The sequence below is a fragment of the Microtus oregoni genome, unplaced genomic scaffold (assembly GCF_018167655.1).
Source record: "Microtus oregoni isolate MIOR12 unplaced genomic scaffold, Mior012 000001F_ref0000356, whole genome shotgun sequence".
Lineage (NCBI taxonomy): Eukaryota > Metazoa > Chordata > Mammalia > Rodentia > Cricetidae > Microtus > Microtus oregoni.
This window is the reverse complement of record NW_024543060.1, coordinates 66,891,176-66,901,220: the sequence shown is the minus strand read 5'-3', so window position 1 is coordinate 66,901,220 and position 10,045 is coordinate 66,891,176. Positions and strand designations below refer to the sequence as shown.

Here is a 10,045-nt window from a genome sequence, read left to right as displayed (position 1 = left end):
TTTTCGAGACAGGGTTTCTCTGTAGCTTTGGAGCCTGTCCTGGAACTAGCTCTTGTAGACCAGGCTGGCCTCGAACTCACAGAGATCCGCCTGCCTCTGCCTCCTGAGTGCTGGGATTAAAGGCATGCGCCACCACCGCCCGGCTACTCTATCTGGTGTTAATATCAAGGTGATAATAGTTTGGCTGTAGCTGGCAACTTAAGTATTTTCTGGGTAAATTTGCATATCAGAATAATCCATTCTTCTTGGTAAAGCTACATAAGAAAAAAAATCTCTCCTTTAATAAGAATAGTAAGGCTTATTTCTTCTTCATCAACTTTTTCCTGGAACCTTTTCACTTTCAATTCTCACATGAACTGACATGTCTGACGATACCCACTGCATCTGGTTAGTGTCTTCAGAATCTGTAATGGCGACTCTTTCCATTCCCAATGTTGGCTGTCTCTGTCTGTTTTTTCTCCATGATAAACGTGCCTAAAATTTTGTTCATGTTCTTCAGTTCACTTTATGGTGGTCCACAGAGTCCTTTCCTTCACTTCCCTGAGCGTAGTTTCTGTAATTTTATTCAGTTCATGCTGGCTTGGAACTTGCTATGCAGCTAAGGATGACATTGAACTCTTTATCTTCCTGCCTCCTAATTGGGGAGGAAGGATTCTAGGCAGGGTCATGACACTCAGCTGTACTTCATCCCCTCCCTCTGCCTCGTCTTTGTAGCATTGTGTAGCTCTCTTCCAAATTTTAAGATGAATTATTAATTAAATGATGAATGCTATCAGAATATTCTCCTAACACTTCCCCTTTCTTAGAAAAAGCGTCAAAACCAACCCTCTTGGCATAGCCAAAGGCCACTTGTGGCTAGATGTCTCTGAAGATGGGGATAATCCATCTGTCTGCAAGTCACTCCCCGGTGAGCAGAACCACAATCTGCATGGTCCTTACCCTCCTCCAGTGCCCCATCATTTTTCTCCATGTCATGTTCAGCCTCCTCCAAGAACTGGATATTGGCTGCCTCAAGGTTCTTTCACATAGCTGCTTCCCATACTTTTTCTCGTTTGTTTCACCTGAGAGTTCTGAGCCAAACCTGACCTTCCGGTTTAAGGAAGCCTTCACCATCCCTGCTCCTGTTTCCCCTTCTACTTATTTGGTAATTTCCATTGTTCTTACAGAGCTGCTACCAAAGACCATACTCCTATCAAGATTTTCCTCGCATATCAACAATTTTTACATGTCTAAGATGTCAGCATCTTCTAGATTTCCCAGAGGACATTCCACAAGGAGGAGCGTCCCCTGGGTATTTCACTATATGTAAAGTTTGTTTGATGATCCCTGAGATGGCAGTTACCCAGTTACCGTGACACAGGGCGGCTTTTCCTGCTACTTGTGAGGAGTGAACAAGGCCACTTCCGGCTGCAGGGACACGCCCGCCCACGCTGGTTTCACACCTTGCCTGGGCAGGTGCCCGTCAAGGTTGGCGGCAGCTCTCCAGGGTCCTAGGACCTTGTCAACTGAAGTACACAGGACAGGACAATGTGGTAGAAGGAAGTTCAGTTACACTTTGGAGACTAGCTGTCTGGGGGGTTGGATCACTGGACATCCAATACCAGGCAATGGGACTCTCAAAGTCCTCTTGGTCAATCCCTTAAGAGCTTCAGAGAGCAACTGTCTGGCTGGTGAGAGGACCAGAGAGGTCCAAGGTTAGTGTCTGCTTGGGCAGGAGTCAGGAAAGAAGACTCCAAAGCCCTGTTGTGTCGTTCACCATCGTAATCTGTCAGCACGGCCCTGCCTGCTGCGGATCATCACCCTGGGCATGCTGCAGTGGAGGCTGGGTACAGGAGCCAAACGACAGGAGTAAGGGCCTTTTTTATCTATTTGGGCTATTAATCATATAGATACATGCATTTTCATATAAATACATGTGCCATAAACACCATTTTGTTTGAACATTACCGTTTTCATTTCCCCCATTCTTCTATTTCCAGCCTATGCCCTGCACTTTGACTATAGATCATACACTGGGATCCAGTTTGACTGACTCTTTTCAAATGATAAACTTTATAAGTTTATCGTCTTATCGCATCTTCATTTCCACGTCGCTTGTCACACTGCTTCTCTAGTCATTTTTATTATTGTTCCTCGGTGATACTGTTACCTCTAGCAAGTATCTGTCCAAACTCCATGCTTCCTGGTCTATGCCCACTGTCGCTACTGAAGCTGGAAAGCGTCAATTCAGGATAGTCAGACCTGCTGCTCCTATCACCCTGTGGGTTCCCTCATTTATGACATCAACGAACTTTCCCCAAGTATCTGGTTTGTTTGGATGTTTTGTGGTGCGAGGGACCAAAGCCAGGGCTTTGTGCATGGCAGGGAGGTTCTCTACCAGCAAGCCACACGCAAGGTTCCACTCTCCTTTCAAAGTTAGCATCTCCTGAACTTGTTTTTCTTATTTAACAACTGTCTCCAAAAGTGTTCTTTGTGGAAAATCTTCTGAATCCTTGAACGAGCACATTCGATTTGATTCTGCGGGTGGGCTCTGTGACTGGTTCAGATTTCTCATGGGTAATCTATCTGGCCATGAGAACAAACATTCTTAAACACTAGGCATGAACATACAGGAAACCCCACCGTGGCCATGGAAGTGTACATACACAAAGTGACTCACCACAACGACATAATGGGTAAAGAACTGAAAGCAACCCAATCTCTAGAAACAGACTGTTTAATTACAATGAACATACAGTGATTAGGGGGTGGAGATCTGCACCAGAGAGACGGCCCACCAGGTTGATGTTGCCACCAAGCTTGATGTCCTGAGTTTGTCTGATCACCAGAAACCACATAGGTGAGAACAGATCTCCAAACGCTGTCATGTGACCTCCACAGGCACAGACACGCTTCCGCATAAATACATAAATTGTAAAAAAACTTCTTAATATGTGGAGGTTTACTCACAGGGAAAATTTCCTCATTTTTAAAGCAGGAAGGACAGGCTGGAGAGATGGCTCGAGACTCTTGCGGAGAACCTTAGTTCAGTTCCCAGCGTGCACCTGGCAGCTCACAACTGTCTGCAACTCCAGTTCCAGGTCTCACCTCTCTGTGCACCAGGCACGAGTGTGATGCGCACGCACACACATACGTACACATACACACACAAGTGCGCGCACACACACACACGCACACACACAAACATTCCCACACATACAGTCAATAAAGCAAAGAGGTCTTTTTGTTTTGGAGCTGTGCATATAGAAGTAAGAAACATCTCAAAGCCAGGACTGGTTGTGCTCTCACTGGAGACAATGCCGTGGGATCGTCTTTCCTTTGCATCCCGACACTGTCTCCACCAGGAACCTCTCTTACTGGTAGAAATGGTTAGTAGTGTCTTCGTGTCCGCTTTGGTTAAAACTTAGAGATCAGATGATGCTCAGAACTGGCAGATATCATTCTTTTTAGAGCATGATACCGTTTATTTATTTAATATTCCTTCAATTCCATGATAGCGCTCACTGCATAATGTGAACCCCTACATCAGGATGCTCAGATGCTCCTCCAGAGGAAGAGCCCCGCCCTTCATTTTCTACTTGACATACCATGACAATAAAGGGATTCACTGGGTCACTGCGAGCTGAGTAACAGTAATCTTTCTGCAAATGAGAAGGAGTGGATGGAGCGGGAGGGGGGGGGGAGGAACAGGGAGAGGAGGAAGGGAAAACTCAACAGGCTGGGAAAAAAAAACCTAATTAATTAATAAAAGAAAAACCTCACAGGTGGAAAACAAAAAACCTTTCTGTAAATAAACCCTTGTGTTTGAATGTCAACACACATATAGACACACAGTAAGCCCTGTGCACACAGCTCCGTCCTTGCTCCCCAGAGGAGTGCAATGTGAAATACCACTGCCTTCTGCAACTCTCCAAGCCAAGTCAGAGCTAAGGAAGAGACACACACTCGGTCTGGTATTTATTTGGTGGTTTGCTCTGCAGTGCTGAATGGCCATCACCAGCACACTGCAACTCCTCGTAGTGTGGTCCATTAAAGGACAAGCGAGAACAGCCCAGTCTCTTTAAAAGAAATCACAGCACTTCCTAGTGTAATCTGCAAGAGACCAGGAGTCTTGGGCCTTCTCCTCGGGAATAAATATTAGCCATAAAAACGTTCAGCCATTCTTCAGTTGTCCAGGGAGGCGCACGCACGGCCCCACGCAGGGTGTCAAAGTTCCTCTTTGAAATATCCCAGCTTCGCCAACGACATCTCCTTTCTCAGCTGCATCACTTCCCAAAACATCTGATCAACTGCACAGACGGAGAAGAGACATGTAATCAGAATGTGAGTCACTGCTCAAGCTTCAAGGACAACGCAGGAGCAGCTGAAATGCTTCTCACAAACCTCTCCGTGTTCCTGTGGACACCCCAGCTTCACCAGTCATTAAGAACAGTATTAGTTTTGTCTTGAGGAACGTAATAAAAGCCGGCATTTCAGTGTCTAGCGTCAAGGCTAATCCCATCCCCTCCTTGAGTACACTAAGGCTAATTATCATAGGTTATTATACAACCAGCGAGTCTTCCACCCTGGTGCGCTCTTCCTTGGATGGTTCCCAGAACACAGAAAATTCAGCAATGTTCCCTGAAGAGATAAAGGGAAGCTTCTGGATGGCTCAGATTAGAAATAAAAGCAAATGTTGGGGTTCAGCTGCACACTTCCATTGTCCAAACTTCCTTTTTAAACTCCAGGCAAGTGGGGAAAAAAGGGCTGTGTGCTTCCAAAGCCATGTAAGGTCTGTGATCAACACACACAGCGGTCAGTGTTCATCAGGGGGATCTGTGATGGACACACACTGTGGTCAGTGTTCATCAGGGGATCTGGCCCCCGAAGCACATCTGGCAATGTCTGAATACCTTGTTCACTGTTGAATTTGGAGGTTCTACTGCCATCTAATGAGAAGCCAGAGATTCTGTAAAATATCCATAACACACCCAATAGACACACACACACACACACACAATTACCCACGCTCAAAATGTCAATACAAGTATCCTTTATCTGAGATGCTTGTGAGAAGAAAGGGTTCACATTTAAAAAAACAAAACCATTTACACAACAGACACAATGAGAGAACCATAGGGAAAGAGCCCAAGGTCAGACCCAAAGTTAAAAGGCTTCACAGGGAGCCTGCTGTGGTGGTGGAGGCCTGGAATCCCAGAGAGCGGGGGGCAGAGACAGCAGAGTAGTGAGTTGGAGGCCAGCCTGATCAACAGAGGAAGCTCCCAAAGAGTTCCAGCAGAGCCAGAACTACAGTGAGACTCTCAATACAAAACAAAGCAAAGCAAAATAAACAAGAAAGGAAAAGGTTTCACGTGGATCTTACACACAGCAAAGTAGTATTTTTATTGTACCTGCATTCTGACTAGGAGGTCGGGTGGCTCCGACTTGTGGCTCTGCACCCATGCTCAATGTAATAATGCTTATTTTGAGGCTTTTGTGTTTGGGGATTAAGGTACAAAGGCTGAGAAACTCTGCCTTGGATTTAACTGACCCTAACCCTTTTTTTTAAAAAAAAAATATAAGGCTTAGATAATGAATAGGTTTGTATACAGGGTGCACATGGTGTATAACGTGTGCTGGAGCACTGACAGAGACTAGTGGGCTGTCACATCTGTCACTCTTACTCAAGACACTTCCTCCTATTTTCAACAAGTGAATTATTTTCAGACTTTCCCCAAATCTTTTACTTGTAACAAGGAGAAAATTTGCATCATATTATCCATCAACAGGTATTCAAAAGGTGTTTTTATTAAAATTACAAAAATCATTACACACAGACTAATTCTGTTTCATAGTCTTTAGCTCGAACGTTAGAGACTGATCCCATGCCTCCTTTATACATTAAAATTACATGTAATTCTAAATAAATAAGGCACAGTTCCGTATACCAGAGTCATAATGGCTGAACTAAGTCTTTGCCCACCTAATTTCCCGTAAACTTTTCACTAGGGTATGTGACTGAAAAGAATCAGCTTCTACTAGTCTTTTGCAGTACAGAAACATTTTCAACATCTATGAAAATTTACGTGGAAACATTTTCTACAATGTCAAATATAAAAAGATGGGTTTCTTCCTGACCTAGCGCATGCTCCTTTCGTCCTGCAACAGTCACGTGCACTCAGCAAGTGTGCTCGGAAGTTGTCGTGATGCACCAGCCCTTACGCTGGGTAGTTAAGGGAACACTGAGTTCTATAGTCCACTAGCCGCTCTGGAGGCTACGCTGAAGTGTTCACACAATCACAACAGCTCACGGATCTGTTTCTGCTGCTTCAGGATGGGCATCTTCTCTCTGCTCAGAATCATCACACACGGAAGTAGAACACACAGGAAACTCACGGTTGGCCTCTTACGCTTTCCATCAATAAAAATAAATCTGACCACTTCTAGAGCTTGCTCATTTTCACACACACACACACACACACACACACACACACCCCTCCAAGTACCAGCAACCAAACTTAGGACCTCGTTCTAATAAAGCACCCTACCACGGAGCTATACCCATTCCAATATTTTTAAAATAGTTTAGTTTTCTGAGACAGGATACCATTAACTTGCTTACACTGGCCTTGAACTCATCCTATAGTTCTCGCTTGCCTTCGATTTGCTATCCTCCTGTCTCAGCTTCCAAGTAGCTGTCATTTCATCTCTCCAGGGATAAATTCAGTAAACTCCAGATACCGTTCCCACTCACACTTTGCTTTGTCATGTATCCCTAGTGAGGTAAAACTGGCTCTGCTCAAAACTCGAGAGTTAAAAGAGGGAACTAAAAACTTCACTTTTAGAAGACATATTCTCTTCTAAAGTATCCAACCATTTTAACTAGGACCATAAGGGAAATTCAGTGGACTGGGGAGCAGCGGCTTCCTTCTCCCATTCCTGTCCTGACCGGCTAAACTGCGCTGCAGATGTTTACAGTGAACCAAGAACACTCACCGTCCTGCTGTTTCACAAGGCCCTGCTGGATGTATCGAATGTATGTAAAAAAGTTACACACAGAAGTGATCTAGGCCAAGAGGGAGAGAGGTCATCAGTAGTCAGTTTCCGGCACAGCAAACAGTATTATTATTAAACGTCAAGGTCAAGCCACTTACCCTGTATCTGCAAAAAGGAGAAATATAGTAATAGTTGCTTGAGTCCCCTAGTTTAATTCTGTGCTTACAGGACTTACTCTGGCCAGTGAGAGCACATTTTCTGCAAAATAACAAAGTTCAGTTTTGTTTTATAATTAAAAGCATTTGCCCATCCCCCCTCCCCATTTTAACAAGCTGTCTCTTCATTACAACAGAGAATATCTGAGAACCTAACATGTGTCAGGCCTGTTCTGGGTGCCGGACTACCGTGACGAAAAGACAAAGTCCCTGCCCTGTGGGACTTACATTACGGTATAAACTTACGACCGTAACACTGACCATGCTTCTACAAAGAGACCTGGGGTATTGTCCATACGTCCCAGCTGACGGCAAATCTACAAATGCATCAGCAGCTGCAGGCCAGCACTCCACTTGCAAACGTAACTTCAGCTTCCTAGCTGAATCTAATCAACATTATCCAAGTCTTAAAAACCATCGCTAATGGTTTGCAGGGTGACAGCTGCCAAGCGGAGTGTGTTTGATTGGTAGGTTTTGTTGCATTTAGTAAAGAAGCATAAAGAAATAAGCTGCCCTTCATGCACAAACCTCAACACCTGTGAGCGAGGCCCGTCTCATACCACTCTTTCTCCCTGCGGCCATGGCTGGCCTAGGCTATACATTCTTTGAGGGTACGCCTCTTTAGAGCCTGGCCCCAAGTAGCCACTGACTGCCTGCGAAATAGGCTCTGTGAGGGAAACATCAGGCTGGCTGCAGCAGCCCCGCTGGCAACTGTCAGCTGGGATCTTGGGAAGACACAACTACCAGTCTCTGGTTACACAAAATTAGCATAACTCAGTGAAACTAAGTGGCCAATCGTACCTGACATGACACTGTAAATCACACGACAAAGAAAAACAACTATATGAACTACATTAGATTTTGGTTATACCTAAAAGAAACATAACACAGTGTTCCTCGACAGTGAGAAACCAAATGTAAAATATATTATTTGGAACAATATGATTTTAGAGGTGGCCCTGCAAATCTTTTAATTTTTTTCAAAGAAATTTTGCCTTACTGTTTGTGCATGTGTGTGCTTGCGTACACACACACACACACCTACAAATTGCTTTAATGGTCTCTGGCAATATTTTAAAGTACTAACAATTAGCTTGGGATGGATCAGAGGTCAGTAAATTTAAGGTTCAATTACTGGAAGTTCTTGTAAGTTGCAAAACGTATAACTTATTCAGAAGGAAAAGTACCCTTGAATTAAAAAAAAAAGTTACACCTATTCTTCTGGAAATATATTTTTTTCTTTTAACATCTTGTCTCATTTTAAAAGGAGTTTGCTAAAGTGGTCTCAGGTATTAAATTTTAGAATAATAAAGTAAAAATATCCCCTTCAAAGAAAGGCCCAAGCTCTGGCTCGCTGAGTGTCGTTCTGCTCTGTGGAGGGTCTTTCTGTGTGTGCGCAGTATGGATGTGCATCTTTGCCCCAATAGAAGCTTTTCTCCACGTGCCTTTAAAAACAGCTGGCCGTTTCTAAACGCTAATACAGTCAGTCAGCACACTTGGATTCCGGACTCGATGCCGACCTGCCCTTCTCTCTGAAGCTGCAGTAGAACACGCCACTGCTCCCGTGCTTCCCACAGCGCTCGTCTCGAGTCCACATTCCGCTTGCCGGGCCACATGAGCACTGGAGGTAAATTCCTCCCTAAATCCAGCCTACCTAACTCGTTTACTAGAACCTGGGAAGTCCACATCGCCATCTGTCATCACTCGGAGTATACTTTCATATGTATAGTAAGTAAGACACACTGCAAGCACAGGCAAGTTCTATAATAAAAAACTGCCACATACTGTATTTAAAATAAGGTATGAGCAGACCTCCAAAGGACGGGCACTGCTGCCACTCCAGCTGACTTTCCATTTGAGAGGCTGCAGGGCCAAAAGGAAAACACTTTGGGGTCTATAGAATTTAATACTATAAATTCCCCTAAAGTTAGAGGCCACTGTGCTATAGGGTGTCACAGCAGGATTTAACACAGACTACCACTCTGAGGAGATGTGTGACTTGAACATGCACATGACCAGCTACACTAGCCAAGCAACCACCTGAGAATGTGTGTGCGCCAACAGAAGCCCGTTACAGCTTCTCAACAGGCTCACGACAGCCCTGATGAGTCAAGGACTTTACTCTGTGGGCTCCTGGGGCTTCCAGTCTCCCACAGCAACCCAGTCCTAGAACCGAAGTTAAAGCACAATTACATTTGAGTTTTGGGCAAAACCCTCTTCAGAGGCCCTCTCAGAGGACTGGATAGGAAAGGCTGCCCTGCTATGAAGTACAGTGGTTCTTCCTTTGAAAATTTATAATTTCCAAATACCTGTCATATGTGCAAAACAGAACTATTTGTCAATTTCGGAATCTTTTATAGAAATAATATGGAAGGTAGGAACAAATTATTTTTGTTGTTTTTTTATAATCATGTTTATGTGTGTAGGTCTGTGTGTGGGTACGTTCACGTAAGTGCTAGAGTCCATGAAGGTCAGAGGTAGCAGATCTGAGTTACAGGTCTCTGTGAGCTGCCTGATGTGGGAGCTCGGATTGAGTGGGAGTTCTCTCAAGAGCATCAGGGAGCGCTTACCACTGAGCCATCTCTCCAGCTCCTGGTGCCGCTTTCAGTCCTCATAGGAACAGTTCTAAGTCAGTACCTTTCCAAATCAGCTTTGATGGCAATCCTCAAATTGAAGCATTTTACACACATACCAACTGTACACAGCTAACTCATTCATTCTCTCCTCTCTTTCTCCCTCGCTCTCTCTGGCAAAACAAAAATTTGGTCTACAATTCGTTAGACAACTGTCTCTAATCCCTAGTCTCCCTGCATCCCTGCTTGTGCTCCATCATGAAGGGGCCTTAGCACACACCC

At 44.5% G+C, this 10,045-nt stretch overlaps 1 protein-coding gene across 2 annotated transcripts in view; it reads right to left on the bottom strand.

Moving 5' to 3' along the window:
* Nucleotides 1-3,425: 3,425 nt before the first annotated feature.
* LOC121459736 (RAB3A interacting protein) overlaps nt 3,426-10,045 on the bottom strand; it is a 45,072-nt gene continuing 38,452 nt past the window's right edge. For both annotated transcript variants that reach the window (XM_041669725.1, XM_041669716.1), the window contains 3 exons: nt 7,134-7,233; nt 6,976-7,045; nt 3,426-4,289 (listed from right to left, as the gene is read on the bottom strand). In XM_041669725.1, coding sequence (XP_041525659.1) covers nt 4,207-4,289; nt 6,976-7,045; nt 7,134-7,233 — 253 coding nt within the window. In that variant the 3' untranslated portion in view covers nt 3,426-4,206. The remainder of the gene's footprint in view (nt 4,290-6,975; nt 7,046-7,133; nt 7,234-10,045) is intronic.